Genomic DNA, 16,719 nt, shown 5'->3' with positions numbered 1-16,719 from the left:
GGGAGCGCGCTGGCCGCGGCCACTGGTGAGGGCGGCTGCCCTCGGCAGCTCCCGGGGGGTGGGGAGGGCGCGCGCGGGCTGCGCGGCGGGGCCCTGCCCGGCCACAGAAGGAGGCCCGGCGCCGCCCCCCCAGGGGAGGGCGTGGAGGGGACCCCTCGCTGGGCTTAGCGCTCCTCGTCCTATGCGACTCTCACGACCACCCTGGGAGGTAGGTGGGATTATGGCCCATTTTACAGATGGGGAAACTGAGGCACGGGCTTGCCCAGCATCCCACAGCTAGCAAGTGTCTGAAATTGGATGTAAGCCCCGTCTTAGGCCCGGTGCCCCACCCACTACCCCCCTCCTTGCCCCCTGCCCCCTCTTCCCCACCTGGAAAGGAGGAAGCTGCCCTTCCTCCACTCTGATCAGATGAATGGAGATGGTTGGAGGCCCGAACCACAAAAGTGAAATCTGCCCCGCCCTCTGGGTGCTTCCACTGGCAGGGAGGGGGTGGGCAGGACCCCCTGGGGCCCTTCCGGGGAGCATCCATAGGCCAAAGGGCCCCCGGGGTAGGCAGGTACAAAGCAAGAAGAGGCAGGGATGGGGATCAAAGTTGGGGGGGAGGCTTCCCATCCTAAATACGACCCCTCAGGTGAGCCCTTAGCCTGACCCTTGAAAGATGCTGAGAAGGGACAGTTAGGTGGTGCAGTGGATAAAGCACCAGCCCTGGATTCAGTAGTACCTGAGTTCAAATCCAACTTCTGACACTTGACACTTAATAGCTGTGTGACCCTGGGCAAGTCACTTAAGCCCCATTGCCCTGCAAAAAAAAAAAAAAAGAAAGAAAAAAGAAAGATGCTGAGAAGCCCAGGTGAGGCATGAGGACTGGCAAAGGCTTGGCTGGGGGAAATGAGAGAATCACTTTGGAGCCAGGAGGAAGAGCATGCGCTGTTAGCATGTCAGTGTGGATCCAGCCCAAGGATTCTGCATGGAGTCCTAAAGGCAATGGGGGGTGCTGTGGAGGGGTCTGGGGGGAGCCACTGAAGTTCCCTGAGCCCAGGAGGGGAATGGGCAGACTTGCAGATCAGGCAAATGGGGCTGCCCTTGGTGGTCCTTCCCTTGGTCTCTGGGAGAGGCTATCAAAGGGACTCTGGCCACGGGCAGAGTTTGGGTTTGGAGGGATGAGCCAGGGCTTGGGGAATAACGGGGCCTGTGTTTGATCATTTTCAGGGTCACCATGATGACAACGAAGCCAAAGAGAATCAAGTTTTCTGAGGAAGAGAAGATTGTGATTTTGGAAGAGTTCAGCCTGCGGAAGGACATCCTCATCCCCAAGACAGGCCGCTACCGCAACACAATGGACCGGCAGCAAGCTTGGGAGGAGATCACAATGGCCGTGAACTCGCTCAACCCCCTCGTGCAGCGCACACCCGAAGAGGTCCGCAAAAAGTGGAAGAACATGATCATCGACGCCCGCAAGGAGCTGGCCACCGCCAAGCACCCCTTCCTGCGGCGGCGGCCCCAGGAGCGCCTCTTTCATAACATCTTTGCCCTCTTCAACAAGACGGGCTCCGAGGTCCCTGAGCCGCTCTACCCAGCGGGGCCTGGCTTTCGAACTAAAGGTCCCCCCAGCCCTGCTGGACCTGCCTGCAAGGTGGAAGGCTTTCTGGACCCTGTCCCCAGCTTGGTGCTCCGGCCCCAGGGGGGCGGGATTGAGCCCAGCCAAGAGCGGGAGGGGCTCTGTCAGATTGAAGTGGGCAGGAAACTAGACTCATGGCCTGAAGTCACAGGCAAGAGCCTCCTCCCTGCCCCTGTGGATGCACAGGCCCGATTCAAGGAGGATGCTCTAACTGAAGACACCTCCACCTATGAAGAGAAGAGGCTGCTGGACCCACTGAAGGACCTGCCTCTGCACTGTGAGCCCATGCCTCAGGTGCATCCTGCTGTGGCCCCCGGGCCAGCATCACCAGACGGTGTGCCTGGGGACATGCCCCACCTCTGCGCCTTGCCAGTGCCCACAAGCCCATCCCCAGACCCGGCTCTAACGTTTAAGATTAAATGCCCTGTCAGCCCTTTGCTGGATTGGCCTTGTCTGGGAGTGAGTACGAGCCCGGTCACGCCCAGCAGCCGCACGGATGCTCTGGGCACGGAAGGAATCCACACAGCCATGGACGACCCTGGTGAGAACCCCGAGCTCTCTCGGGCCTTCGGAAAGTCTAGTGACGTTAGTTAGACTGGGGCCCACTTGTTGCTTTGGTTAGAATCTAGGTCCCAAGATGAGGTCCCTCAGATTGGGGATCGTCAGGTTTATCCCGATAGCTTACAGATGAGGAAACTGAGGCCAGAGATTGCCCACGGTCATGCTACAAAGTGTCAACCTGAGCAGGAGCCTGGGAGGTCTTAGTCTGTGGTTCTTGCCATTTCAACTCCTCCTCAAACTGTTTTGGTAGAAGAGGAAAGGCAGAGTTAGACAGGAAACAGCAATGACGCAGATTTGGGGACAAGTTGGCCCTGGGAGATGACTTTTCATTTTATTTTCTTTTAACCATGGTATTTTGTCTGGTTTTGTTTTGTTTTGTTTTGTTTTGCGAGGCAATGAGGGTTAAGTGACTTGCCCAGGGTTACACAGCTAGTAGGTGTCAAGTGTCTGAGGCCAGATTTGAACTCAGGTCCTCCTGAATCCAGGGCTGGTGCTTTATCCACTGTACCACCAAGCTGCCCAAACCAGGGTATTTTAAAAGATGGGCTGTCCACGTGTGGCGAGATTAGGGTTTGCACTGATGGGAACAGGATAGGCTAATGCAATTTTTGGAAGAAGCTTTTACAAAATTTTTGTCATCTCAAATAACTATAGTTTTTGTTCACATCTTTCCTTTTCCATCCCTTTCACTGTTGCTCGAGACAGAATGGGTTTTCATATAGTCCATACTCAAGTTTGGTATAGGCAGGATTTTGGGGGGAAGATGTGACATTTGGACTGATTCATAAGAAGTGGGGCACCCCTCCCTTGGGTTTGCCAGGCTACCTGTCCAAGGCCCTGGCATCTCTGGGTAAAGATCCCTGCCCTGACACTTTGTAACTCTGTGACCCAGCCAGATCTGGTTATGAGGTCTCTCTGACCCTCAGTTTCCTCACCAAGAAGAGTGTGATACAACTCTTTTTTTTTTTTTTTAGTGAGGCAATTGGGGTTAAGTGACTTGCCCAGGGTCACACAGCTAGTAAGTGTTAAGTGTCTGAGGCCGGATTTGAACTCAGGTACTCCTGACTCCAGGGCCGGTGCTCTATCCACTTCTCCATCTAGCTGCCCCCATGATACAACTCTTAACAGCACAGGTGAATTTGGCACCAATCAAATGACTGGACCCAAAGAACCTTGGCACCGCCTTAGGGGGAGGCCTTTACAGGAATGGGTGCCGCAGGGATCTGACCCACACAACATTTATCAGTGACTTGGGTGGAGGTGGGCCAGGCATGCTGACTTACCCTATCTTCCCATGTCAGAACCTGGGGAGGGAGCTAACACCCTGGGTCATAGTCAAGATCAAAAAGTATCTCCATGGGCTAAGGGATGGGGAAAAGGCAAGGGAATAAGCACTTATACAGCCCCTGCTGTGTCCCAGGCACAGTGCTAAGCTCTATACAAATATTATCTCAAGTCCTGTTCTCCTTGGGGCGGGGGTGGGGGGAGTGCGGCATTTAGGTTCAGTCTGAGGAAAAGCTCCCTAGTAATCAGGGCCACCCCAAGGTGGAAGGGGCTGCCTGGGGAGGTGGGGGGGAGGCTAGAGGACCTCTGGTCAGGGCTGTTTGGGGAAAGGATTCCTGTTGAACAAGGATCAAGTTCAAGGTCGGGTGTATTCTCTCCTGTCAGTTATTTTTCAGTCATGTCTGATTCTCCATGACCCCATTTGAGGTCTTCTTGGCAGAGATACTGGAGGGGTTTGTCATTTCCTTCTCCATCTCCTTTTACAGAGGAGGAAACTGAGGCAAAGAGTGTGAAGTGACTTGCCCAGGGTCACACAGCTAGTAAGTGTCAGGAAGATGAGTCTTCCTGACTCCAGGCCCAGCACTCTGTGCTCCCTAGCTTCCCCTACATCTTTCCTCCTGCCCTCCAACTTTGGGACCCTCTATTGAGATACAAGTGGCTGTTTCATGTGCCCCGACCTGTCCTGTGTCTCCACATGAGCCCTTAGGAATCACTGTCCACTCTCTGCTGCCCCGTGGCAGTCTCAGACCATCCATGGCATCTTCTGGGAGGCCGGTATTGCAGTCAGAGAATGAGGACAGACAGGGAAGGGTCCTCAACCATCCATCACTAGTCTCACCCACACATGAAAGAAAGTCCCTCCATTACCCATGGCTCTGATCAGTGGTGCCCACCCCCTCCCTCAGGGCACCCCACCCCATCATGGCACAGCTGGGATTGTGAGGGGACGTTTCCCCACTACCCCTCTGTGGCCAAAGGGGACCTGCTTGAGCACCGTTCTCATGCCCTGCCTGAGTCTTCTCCATGGGAAACGTGGCCAGTTCCTTCAGCTGATCCTTCCATGATGTGGACGCCGGGCCCTTCACCATCCTGGCCACCTCCTCTGGAATCCTCAGCTTATCAGGGCGCTTCTGAAACAGAACACAGCACTCTGAGGAAGGCTGACTCCCAGGAGGGACAATCACCTCCCTGTTCCTGGAAGCCAGTCCTCTCTCCATGCAGCCCAAGACGGAATTAGCTTTTTTGGTGGCCATGTCACCCCACTGACTCCGATGGAATTTACCGTCCACTCAAACCCCCAGATCAAGTGATCACAATCAGGAATCATTTATCAAGCACCTGCTATGTGACAGCACTGCCCTAACCCCCCAGGGATAGAGAAAGAGGCATAAGGGAGCTTATGATCTAATGGGGGAGACAACAGGTAAACAAATCTGTACAAAGCAAGCTCGATACAGGAGATAATTAATAGAGGGAAGGCCCCAGAATTGGGGGGCAGTATGTGTGAAAGACTTCCTTCCCATAGAAGGTGGGATTTTAGTTAGGACATAAAGGAGGCCAGCGAGACGGGTGTTTCAGGCTTGGGGAATGCCCAGAGCAGAGAGATGGAGTCTTGTTTGTGAACAGCCAGGAAGCCAGGGGCACTGGAGCAAAGAGTATGTGTAGGCGAGAGGGATGTAAGAAAGGTGGGAGCGGCCTGGATCATGAAGGGCTTTGAAGGCCAAGCGGAGGATTTCGTATTTCTTCCTGGAAGACGTAGGGAGCCAATGGAGTTTCTTTTTTGTTTGTTTGTTTTTGTGGGGCAATGAGGGTTAAGTGACTTGCCCAGGGTCACACAACTAGTAATTGTCAAGTGTCTGAGGCTGGATTTGAACTCAGGTCCTCCTGAATTCAAGGCCGGTGCTTTATCCACTGCGCCACCGAGCTGCCCCTGCCAGTGGAGTTTCTTGAGCAATGGGGTACCATTATCAGTAGGACAGTCACTTTGGTAGCTGAAGGGATGATTGTCTGGAGAGGGGACAGACTAGAGCAGGCAGACACCCCTCCCCACCTCAGCAGCCATTGGCCAGGTGGGAGGCAATGAGTGCCTCCACCAGAGGCAGTGGCAGAGAAGAGGAGGAGGCGTGTTCCGGAAATGGTACAAAGGCAACATTGACAGGCCTTGGCACCATATTGGATCTGGGGAGTTAGAGATAGTCCAGGATGACTCCTAGGCTGTGAGCCTGGGGGGCCGGGAGGATGGTAGGAAGATAGGAGAAGGGGAAAGATTGGGCAAAAGACATAGTTCTCTTTTGGACATGTTGAGCTTCAGATGCCTTGTTGTTCAGTTGTGTCTGACTGTTTATGACCCCTTGGCCCACAACACACCAGACCCTTCTCTCCTCCGCTATCTCTCCAAGTCTGTCCAGGCTCATCTTTCCATGACACTCTTTCCATCTCATCCTCAGCTGGCCCCTTTTCCTTTGGCTTCTGTCTTTCCCAACATCAGGGTCTTTTCCAATGAGTCCCATCTTCTCAATTTGTGGCCAAAGTGTTTAAGCTTCAGCTTTGGTATTTGACCTTCCAGTGAACAGCCTGAATTAATCTCTCTGAGGATTGACTAATCTGGTCTCCTTGCTGTCCCAGAGACTCTCTATAGTCCTCTCCAGAACCTCAGTTAAAGAGCGTCAATTCCTCAGAGCTCGGTTTTCCTTCTAGGTCAGCTCTCACTGCCATAGTTTTGAGTAGACTGACTTTTGTCAGCAAAGTGATGTCTCTACTTTTTAATCTGCCATCCAGATTTGCCACTACCAAGGAGAAAGCATGTTTTAATATCATGGCTGCAGTCCCTGTCTGCAGATAAAATCTGACACTACTTCCATTTCTTCTCCTATTTGCCAAGAAGTGATGGGACCAGTTGCCAAGATCTCAGGTTTTTTAATGTTAAATTTCAAGCCAGTTTTTATACTCTCTTCTTTTACCCTCACAAAGAGGCTTCTTAATTCCTGCCATCAAAGTGGTATCATTTGCATATCTGAGATTATTGATGTTACTCCCAGCAACCTTAATTCTGACTTGATTAGTCCAGCCTGGCATTTCACATGTTGTACTCTAGATATAAGTTAAATAAATAATGTGACAGTATCCAGCCTTGTCGTATTCCTTTTCTTGGTCTCAAACCAATCCCTTGTTCCATATTTGGTTATAACTGTTGCTTCTTGGCCCACATACAGGTTCCTCAGGAGACAAATAAGATGATCTGGTCCTCCCATCTCTTTGAGGACTTGCCACATTTTGTTGTGATCCACACCATTAAAGGCTTTAGTGTAGTCAGTGAAGAAGAAGTAGATGTTTTTCTGGAACTCTCTTGCTTTCTCCAAAATCCAGCGAATGTTGGCAATTTGGTCTCTAGTTCCTCTGCCTCTAAAAACCAGTCTGCTCCTCTGGTAATTCTTGGTTCACATATACTAAGAATCTTAAGCATAATCTTGCTGGCATGTGAAATGAGCACAATGGTTTGGTAATTTGGACATCTTTTGGCATTGTCCTTTAGGACTGGCATGTAAACTCATCTTTTCCAGTCCAGTGGCCACTCTACAGCACTTTAACAGCATCATCTTTTAGAATTTTAAATAGCTCAGCTGGAATTCCATCATCTCCATTAGCCTGATTGTTAGCAAAGCTTGCTAAGCCCCCTTTGATTTAATTCTCCAGGATGTCTGGCTTTGTTCTATATTGGTAAAGATGCCATTGTGGTTATCAGGGATGTTAAGATCTTTCTTGTATATTTGTTCTATATATTCTTGCCACCTCTTCAAAACATCTTAAGTTCCTACCATTTTTGTCTTTTATCATGCCTATTTTTGCATGAAACATTCCCTTGATATCTAATTTTCTTGGACAGATTTCTTGTCTTTCCCATTCTATTGTTTTCTTCTATTTCTTTGCATTGCTCATTTACCAAAAATTTTTTTTATTTAGAATTTTATTTTTCCCCCAATTACATGTAAAAACAATTTTAACATCCATTTAAAAAACTTTGTGTTCCAAATTCTCTTCCTCCCTCTCTCCCCAACCTTCCCTTAGGAATGCAAACAATTCAGTATGTTATACATGTTTAGTCATGTAAAACATTTCTACATTAGCAAGGTTGTGAAAGAAAACAGACCCCCCCCAAAAAAAAAAACTTAAGAAAAAGGAACTAAAAAAAAATTATGCTTCAATCTGTATTCAGACACCATTAGTTTTTTTTGTTTTTTTTTACGGGGCAATGGAGTTAAGTGACTTGCCCAGGTGTCAAGTGTCTGAGGCCGGATTTGAACTCAGGAACTCCTGAATCCAGGGCCGGTGCTTTATCCACTGCGCCACCTAGCCACCCCACACCATTAGTTTTTTCTCTGGAGATGGATTGAATTTTTCATAAGCCCTTCAGAGTGGTCTTGGATCATTTTATTGCTGAAAATAGCTAAGTCACAGCTGATCATCTTACAATATTGCTGTTACTTTGTATACAGTACATTTCACTTTGTATCAGCTCAAGTAAGTCTTTCTGAGAGCATCTTGCTCATCATTTCTTATAGCACAATATTATTCCATCATAATCTCATCCTACCATTTGTTCAGCCATTCCCCAATGGATGGACAGCTCCTCGATTTTGAATTCAAATGTTTGTTTTTTTATCTCTTTTTGGATACCGACCCAGTAGTGGTATTACTAGGTCAAAGAGTATGCATTGCTCATTTAAAGAAAACCTTTTTAGCTTGCTGCTCTCTGAAATTATACATTCCACTGGGTACATGTTTCCCTTTCCCTTTCATTTTCCTTCCTTCCTCAGCTGTTTTTAAAGCCTCATCAGAAGCCATTTTGCTTTTTTGCTCTTCTTTTTCGTTGGGTTGTTTTTTGTTGCTGCCTTCTGTACAGTATTGTGAGTCTCTGTCCATATTTCTTCAGGCATCCTGTCTACCAGATCTAATCTCTTAAATCTATTCATCACCTCCACTTCATATTCATAAGGAACGTTACTTAGGTCATACCTATATCGTCTGATAATTTTCCCCACTTTCTTCAGTTTGTCTGAATTTTGAAATAAGAAGCTCATGCCAGATGGGTTTACAAAGGAATTCTATCAAACATTTAAAGAATAATTAGTTCCAATACTATATAAACTATTTGGGAAAATAGGCAAAGGAGTTCTACCATGTTCCTTTTATTGACACAGATATGCTGTTGATACCTAAACCAGGAAGAGCCAAAACAGAGAAAGAAAATTATAGACCAATTCCTTAATGAATATTGATGCAGAAATTTTAAATAAAATATTAGCAAAAAAAACTATAGCAATTTATCACAAGGATTATACACTATGACCAAGTGGGATTTAGACCAGAAGTAAGAATCTTGTGATCTGAGCCACGGTCAGTTCCAGGTCTTATTTTAACTGGCTGTATAGAGCTTCCTCACCTTTGGCTACAAAGTATATAATCGATCTGATTTTGATAATAACAACTGGTGGTGCCCATGTATAAAGTTGCCTTTTTGGATTGTTGAAAGAGAGTGTTTGCTGTGACCAGAAAGTTATCTTGACAAAAATCTGTTAGTCTCTGCCCTGCTTCATTTTGTTCCCCAAAGCCAAGGGGTTAAGATATCTACTAGACATTAAGGGAGATGTCTGAAAGGCAGTTGGAGATTCAAGATTGGAAATCAGTTGAGTGTTTAGGGAAGGAAAGGTAGATTTGAGAGGCATCAGCACGGAGATGATCATTGAATCAGTAGGAGCTGATGGGATCACCATGTGAAGAAGTACAGAGGGAACAGAGAAGAGGGTTCAGGACAGAGCCCAGAGGGACACCTGTGGTGAGAGGGTGTGACCTGGAGGAGGATCCAGGGAAGGAGGCAGAGGAGGAGCCATCCGAGAGGGAGGAGGAGAACAGGAGTGGAGTGCTGAACACCCAGAGAGAAGAGGGCACCAAGGAGGAGAGAAGGATGGATAGCGTTGGAGGCTGCAGAGAGGCCAGGGAGAAGGAGGGCAAAGAAGAGGCCGCTGGATCTGGCACCGGAGAGATCACTGGTCACTTTGGAGAGAGCCATTTCAGTGAAACGATGAGGCTGGAAGCTGGAATTGTAAGGGAGAAAGCAGAGGCCCCTGATGCAGACGCCTTTTCCAGGAGTTTGGAGATGGAATGAGATAGTATTTGTACAGGAGATAAAGCCTCTAAAAACTCAGAAGCACTTAGCCCGCTATTGGCCTGGCACATAGTAGGTACTCAAAATGTCTGGCTCTTCCCTCACTCCCGTTTTTGGGTCTGCTGTCCAACCAGGCGGCTCCTGGTCTGTGCTTCCGAAGCTGACTCTTTAGTCCCCAAGTGCAAGACTGCACATTCCTCTCTATTGAGTTTCATCTTCTGGCCTGGCAAGGAAGACTCTTTTGGGCTCTGACTCAGTCGTCCAGTGTGTTCACACTCCCTCCCCATTGGTGTCTCCATGCCCTCTTGTGCCTTTAGAGACAAGGGTTAGAAAGGCCACTGTTTCAGAACCATGGACAGCTGTGCTCTTCACCCTGGAGGGAGTTGGAGCAGGTCTGGATGGCCTAGGAAGAGACATGGGATTTCAGGGGAAGGATGTCTGAGCAGCAACATTGAGATTTCAGGCTCCAGCCTCTCATTGGTGGATGAAGAAACTCAGGCCTGTGGGGAGTGACTTGTCCAAGGTCACACCACAAGGAAAACCCCTTTGTGTTTAAGGTCCTTGGCATACAAAGATAAAAAGAAATTGGAGGTTTATAGTACCCGGGAAGAGTGAGGGGCATGAGTCATACAAAGGAGAGAGAGTTGGCTGTGGTGTGGGCGCAGGAAGTCTGCAGAGTGCTCCGAGGCAGAGCTAGGAAGTGGCCAGATGTCGGTCAGTCCCCGGCGCCGTCCCCTACCCCATCAACCTGACTCCTCCCAACCTGGGTAACCCAAGACCCAAGCCTGGCACCGCCTACAGCTGCAGCTCCTCTCCTGTGGCGGTGATGCGACCTATTCCTGGAGCTCCTGCAGGGATGGACCTGGAGTGGTGTGGCCTTGATCCCCCACCCCCCAACAAGCCAGTGAGTGTCTCTTGTACCTTGGCCTCCTGGCTTGAGAATGGGTCAGGGGGGCTGGGTAAGAGAGGGCAGAGTTCAGGGGAAAGTTGGACACTCTTTGGGTAACTCAGCAACAGGTAGTTTGGGATCACTCCTGAAGCCTCAGGCCAGAGCCGGGATGGCCACTGTAACTTGGCAGATGTCAGAGCCAGCAGGGGCCTTGGAGGTCAGCCAGGCCCACCCATGACCTCATACCCTTGCCCACTGTCCTGGGCTCACCCCTGACCCTCCCTCTTTGCAGATACTTCCCTGATGATGGACAAAGCTCTGTCCACACCCTCTTTCCTGTCACCTTACTCACAGGGGTTCCCTGGCACATCTCCCAAGCCCAACTTCTCCCTCAAGGTCTCCAGGTTTTTCCTCCTGCCTGGTGCCATGCCAGCCAAAGCAGCCCCATCAGCCGTGCCACCCCTGCCTACCTGCCAGCCCTGCCGTGATCATGTCTGTTGGCCCTAAAGTGCTTCAGCAGGGAGAGCCATTATCCTCCTTCCCCCAGCTCATAATGCCTCAGGCTTCTAGCCCCCGACGCAAGAGGGAGTGGGCTAGGGTAACCACAACTGGCCTTGGCCTAGACTTGGGGAAGGAAGATTTGACAATCAGGCCTGCCAGAGTGACTGAGGACAGCTGTGAACAGACTTCCCCTTCTTCCCTGAGCTGGGCCAGGTTGGCGGCACCAGCACCAAGGGTGCAACTCGCAGGGCACATTAGGGTGAGGAGGCAGAGCTTGGAATCAGTGGCAGAAAGTGGGTGCTGATGTGTGAGCCCCAGAGCACCAGAGTCAGAGGTCCTATGTCTACTCCCCCCAAGCAGGACAGGGAGGAAGAGACCTCTGGAAGGGAGGCAGAGGAAGGGGCTCCCAGGGCCTCGGGCATCCAGAGGCCCTGAGTGAGAGGTACAGGAGCCAAGGGAAGAGAAGGAGCAGCCAAGGGACATGGGAGAAAGAATACTGTGTGCAGAGGCCCCGAACCTGGGCTTGATTCCTGCTGCTGCTGCTGCTGACCACCTCAGTGTGACCTGGGCAAATGTGGTACCGCATTGTGCCTCAGTTTCTTTGTCCGTAAAATGGGAAGGTTAGCCTAGCTGATCCCTGTGCTCCTAGAGTGCAAGCTGAACCTGCAGCTGCCCAGCTTGGAGTTCAGGCATTGGACAGAGTGGGGGGGTAGGGGCAGCTTTAGGATCGTCACAAGCCAGCAAGTCGGTGACGGTGACGGTGACGCTTTCTTGGGAACAGGCCCCCAGGAATGACATCAGGAAGCCAGGTCTCAGACCCCGGGTCTCTTGATGCTTCGTTCTTTTCTTTCTGAACTACCGTACTCCCGTTTCAGAGAGAGGCCATTGCAGGGCTTGTCCGAAGAGGAGAGTGTGGAAAGCCAGGGGGAATAAAGGCTAGATTCTGCTTCCTCAAAGGACCAGGGGCGGTGGTCTGCAGGTAGGGCGTGTTCACCGGCAGAGGGCCAGGCCAGTCAGGAGTCTGCACGGCCCAGCTAGAAATGGAGTCAGAGGTGGCATCAGGCCAGTGAGCAGCCTTGGCACTTCCAGCACAGGCGAGATTGAGAGGTCTCCTCCTTTAAAAAAAATGAAAAGAGAGAGAGAGAGAAGGAAACAAAGATAATCTGATTTGTCTGGGATCTAGAATATCAGAGCGACAGTAGAAGGGCTTTGGACCCAGAATTTGGCTTGTCCTAGCTGAAAGGGCCCAGGAAATGTCAGGGCTGGGAGGGGCCTTAGAACAGGGGATGGCAGGGCTGGGAGGGGCCTTAGAACAGGGGATGGCAGGGCTGGGAGGGGCCTTGGAACAGGGGATGGCAGGGCTGGGAGGGGCCTTGGAACAGGGGATGGCAGGGCTGGGAGGGGCCTCAGAACCGGGAATGGCAGCTGGAGGGGCCTTGGAACAGGGGATGTGCATTAGAATAGGGAGTATCAGAACTGGGAGATAAAACCTGGAACCATTTCCAGTCAGTTGAAAGAACTGTGGACATCGCAGCATTGGGTAGAAATTGCAAAGAGGCAGATTTATATTTGAACAAGAAAAAATTGCCCTCCAATGAGAGCATCCAAAAGTGGGACAGACTTCCCAGTAGGTAATGAGCTCCCCTTCCCCAGAGGTTTCTAAGCAGATGGTGCATTACCTCCATGTCGAGTGTATTCGGTTGTACATTGGGGTACACGCCTCCTGTTCAGAGATCCCAGGATTCCTTGGTTATCTCCAGCACCCTTCCTGCAATGCTTGGAGCCCCTCACAGACTTAGGGGCGGGAGGGGGGAGCAGGGAGCATGAATGGCGTTAACTGAGAGGAAGGTCCTTGGAGAAAAGTTTGGGGGGGAGTCCGGTGAGCCTGGAGAAGATGGGGAGGAGTCAGGCCAGCATACTTGGCCTGGGCTGGCCTGGGGGAGGGCCGCTTCGGGGCGTTGGACAGAGGAGCCTCACCGGATCCCTGAGAGGTGCTGTTGGGGCAGGCGCCGTCTCATCGGCCACACAGGCCTCTTCCCATCCACAAACACTAAGCCCTGACCCCATAGGGAGCCTGGTACTAAACTCCAGAGCAGATGAGACCATCCCCACCCTGGGGGAGCAGAACTGAGGAACGGTCTGATTTGTCAGGAGCCTTGTGCTGGGCATGCCAGGGAAAAGAGCTCAGTCACATGGGGAGACACATTCAGAGGAGGGGCGGGGGACAACTGGTACAAAGACACAGAGATGGCAAATAGTGATAGCAAGAAGGCCACTGGCACTGACCTGGAGGGTATGAGGGGGAATGAGGCTTAAGGAAACTGGGAAGGCAGCAGGGGACCAGATGCTCCTAGGGGTAATAGGGAGCCATTGCAGGAGATCGAGTAGGGGTGGTGATGGTTAACTTGCCAGCTCTGTGGAGGATGCACTGGAGTGAGGAGAGACTTGAGATGAGGAGCACCCCCAGCCCCAGCCCACCTCATTTATTCTCTGGAAGATACTGTTCCCCCCTCCCCCCCCACAGGATGTCACAGGCACCAAAGGGGAATTTCTCAGACCTGGGAACTTGCAGGACTCTTACAAGCCCTACCTACTTAGGCACACCCTGAATGGTGCTGGGGAGCCCTTCCGAGGGAGGGGCGGCATTCGGGGCCATAGCAACAGCGTTGGGGGGAGGGAGCCAAGAGTGCTGGGCTGGGAGGGCATGCAGCCCTCGGAGTGTTTGATGGCGGAAGCGGAAGTGTTGGAGTGATCAGGATGGGAGATCTCACTGGTAGTCCCTCCACCAGTGCAGGTCGCATCATCTCGCTCCTGCCTGTCTTAGAGAGAAACCTCATTACTGCGAGGTCACTCTACTGCCCACCTTTCAGTGACAGGAAGCAGTCATTAAGTACTTGCTCTGGGCACTGCCAGGCTGGCACTGGAGACGCCCTCCAGTCTAACCCTTTCGTTTTACAGATGAGGAAACTGAGTGTCCCGTCGTTCCCCCCCCCTCCCCCCCCCCCCCGAGGGAGAGTGACTGAAGGGCCTCCCCAGACTCCAGCCGGCCGGATTGGCAGGAAGCACAGGGCACAGAGAGGTTGACTCCAGGCTGCTTGTTAGGCCCATGATTGGCAGAGTAAAACTTGGAGCTGATGCCAAAAAGTGGCCATCAGTGAGTGTCTGAAGAGAGAAGGAGGGAGGGGGCGGTCACGAGGCAGCCCTGGAGGCCACGGAGCTCCTTTGTCTGCCAGCCTCCGCTTGTGGCCTTCCCTGATTGGACAAGCACTGAGAGCAGGCCCCCAGCCTGCCCACGAAGCCCACAGAGGGCGTGGGCCTGAGCAGCCGCCTCCATACTCATCCCTCCCGGGCCTCTGTGGCCTCAGTTGGTGATAAGGTCATTTGTTAACCTTTTATGTAAGAGTTAGTCCGTTTTCCTGCCCAGGAATCCCTGACCTTGAGCCTGTCACCTGCCGGGGCTGCCCTTTCCTGGTAAAGTGAGGCCGCTGAGGTCCTAGACTTGGAAGGGACATCAACATCCATCTAGTCCAATGCCGACATTTTACGGAAAAGGAAACTGAGGCCCAGGGATATGGCCAGGAAGACATGGTGGGGGTGGGACTCGAACCCAGATCTTGTGACTCTAAGGGCACTGGGTTTTGCCTTCTTGATGAGTGGCCACAGGGAAGGATGCGGGAGCCAGGACTTGAACCCAGATTCTCCGATTCCGGGTCTAGTGCTTGCTGCGGGTGAAGATCTAGCCGGAGTCCAGTTGGCCTCCAGTCCAGGTGCTCCCTCCCAGCTAGGCTGGCCGGCTTTCCTCGGCCCCTTTAACTTCCTTGTCTGTTCTCCCCCTCCTAAATCGTTTTCCTTCAGTGAGCGCTTCGGTGGTGGTGACTGCGGGGGAGGACTTGCTGCCAGGGCCCCCGCCCAGCGCCGAGGGGCTGCCAGAGAAGGGTAGCGAGGAGCTGGTCAAGCAGAGCCGCCTGCAGACGGAGATCCTGGAGCTGCAGAAGGAGACGCTGCAGTTGCAGAAAGAGAAGATTCTTCTGGAGAAGGAGAAACTGGTCCTGGAGATTGTCAAGTTGCGGCGGGAGCTGGGCACCTGAGCTGGGCACCTGAGCTGCCTGAGCCTGCCTGCCTGCTGCCTGCTGCCCGAAGCCGGAACTCCTGGGGGGAGAAGATCCTGGAGCCCAGCCACCTGCCTGTGCCCAGAGGCCTTCTCCTTTCCAGTGCCTGTCTGGGCCCACCCAGGCCAAGCCACCCCCTCCTCCTCTTCTTCCTCCTCATTACTTCTGCCCAGACTCTGGGGGAAGGAGCAGGGGGCAGGCTCCCTGGGGCCTGCTCCTGGATGCGAGTCCTGTTGGAGCTGGGCTGGGAAGGGTAGTTAGAGGCTCCCAGCCCATACTTTGCCCCTCAGAGCTCTGCCTGGCCCAAGTAAGGTCAGGAACCTGAAGGGAGAAGTCCCAGGGAGCCCTGCTGGGGCCCCGGGAGGTGGGGATGAGGGCGTGTGGCCTAGGCTCCCAGTTAGCTCTCTGCCCCGGCTCAGGAGGTCCTGATCATAGGTCAGGCCCCCACTGACCTGAAGCCAAAACAAGGACAGATTTCTCAGGCCCCATCTGTGTGCCCTGTTTGTTCTCTGCCAACGGTCTGGGGAGTAAAAGCATCCAGGTGTCCTTAGCGTTGGGTCTGCCTCCCTGGCTCTTGTTCTGAATCAGGCTCTTTTTTATGGGAGAAACACTGGCCAGGCAGCCTTGGCAGGCCCTCCTTTGGGGGCAGAGAGAGAGGAAAGGGGCCCTTGCTTTGTCCAGGACCACTGACCCCCTCTTCATCTTGATTTTGCCTGTCTGTCCTCCTGGCCTCTGGGACTGGTGAGGACCCTGGCTATGGAGATGGGTCTGTGGTGTGCTGGGAGGAACCCTTTTGTTTGTTTGTTTTTGTTTTTGTTTGTTTTTTGGTGTGAGGCAATTGGGGTTAAGTGACTTGCCCCGGGTCACACAGCTAGTAAGCGTTAAGTGTCTGAGGTTGGATTTGAACTCAGGTCCTCCTGAATCCAGGGCCGGTGCTCTATCCACTGCACCACCTAGCTGCCCCTGGGTGGAACTCTTAACAGGTGTATGGGAGGGAGCCCTGCGTCAGGACTGGAAGCCACCCCCACCCCCACAGACGCACACGCGGCCCTCCCTCTACCTCCCCCACCCAACCTGAGGCCCTGGCCTTCAGCCTCTTCTGCAAAGCCAGGGCCTTCCCTTAGATTTTGTTAGGGCCCAGGACGGCCCAGCCCTGCTCTGCCTCAGGTCCAGGTTTGTCTCTGTTCCTCTGCTGGTGATGGGGAAGTAATGAAAACTATACGGGGCAAAAATGTTCATTGTCCCAGTTTTCTAAAATTGATACAATAAATAAGTGGGGAAGAAGAAAAAAAAATCTCACCCGTAAACTCCAAGTTATCTTCCAAGGTTTCGGCGATCAAAATTTATGTTCCTTTGGGCCGAGCATCCACCGACCCTGAGCTGCTCCCTTCATCTCTGCCTCAGTTTTCTGTCTGTAGAATGGGGTTCCCAATAGCATCTACCACCTCCCAGGGTTGTTGTGAGGATCAAATAATTGTGAAGCTCTCTCTTTGCAAACCTGTTACAGTTACCCAGGCCTGCCCCCCCCCCTCCAGGTTCTGCTCTCTCCTTCCCAAACAAAATTCTTTTATAGCCCATTGGGGACTGCTGGTTT

General features: G+C 52.1%; 1 protein-coding gene across 1 annotated transcript; it reads left to right on the top strand.

The window, feature by feature from the left end:
• LOC122751964 lies at positions 1-16,421 on the top strand. The gene is made up of 3 exons (XM_043999219.1): positions 1-208; positions 1,210-2,159; positions 14,872-16,421. Exons 2-3 carry the CDS (start codon positions 1,217-1,219, stop codon positions 15,102-15,104), a joined length of 1,176 nt encoding a protein of 391 aa, XP_043855154.1. The 5' UTR covers positions 1-208; positions 1,210-1,216; the 3' UTR covers positions 15,105-16,421.
• The last annotated feature ends 298 nt before the right edge of the window (positions 16,422-16,719 follow it).

The sequence above is a fragment of the Dromiciops gliroides genome, chromosome 1 (assembly GCF_019393635.1).
Source record: "Dromiciops gliroides isolate mDroGli1 chromosome 1, mDroGli1.pri, whole genome shotgun sequence".
NCBI lineage: Eukaryota > Metazoa > Chordata > Mammalia > Microbiotheria > Microbiotheriidae > Dromiciops > Dromiciops gliroides.
This window is presented reverse-complemented; position numbering and strand designations above follow the sequence as displayed.

Coding starts and splice junctions, on each gene's coding strand:
- LOC122751964 (XM_043999219.1), top strand. CDS start 1,217: ATGATGACAACGAAGCCAAAGAGAATCAAGTTTTCTGAGGAAGAGAAG. Junction 2,160..14,871: donor CACAGCCATGGACGACCCTG/GTGAGAACCCCG, acceptor GTTTTCCTTCAG/TGAGCGCTTCGGTGGTGGTG.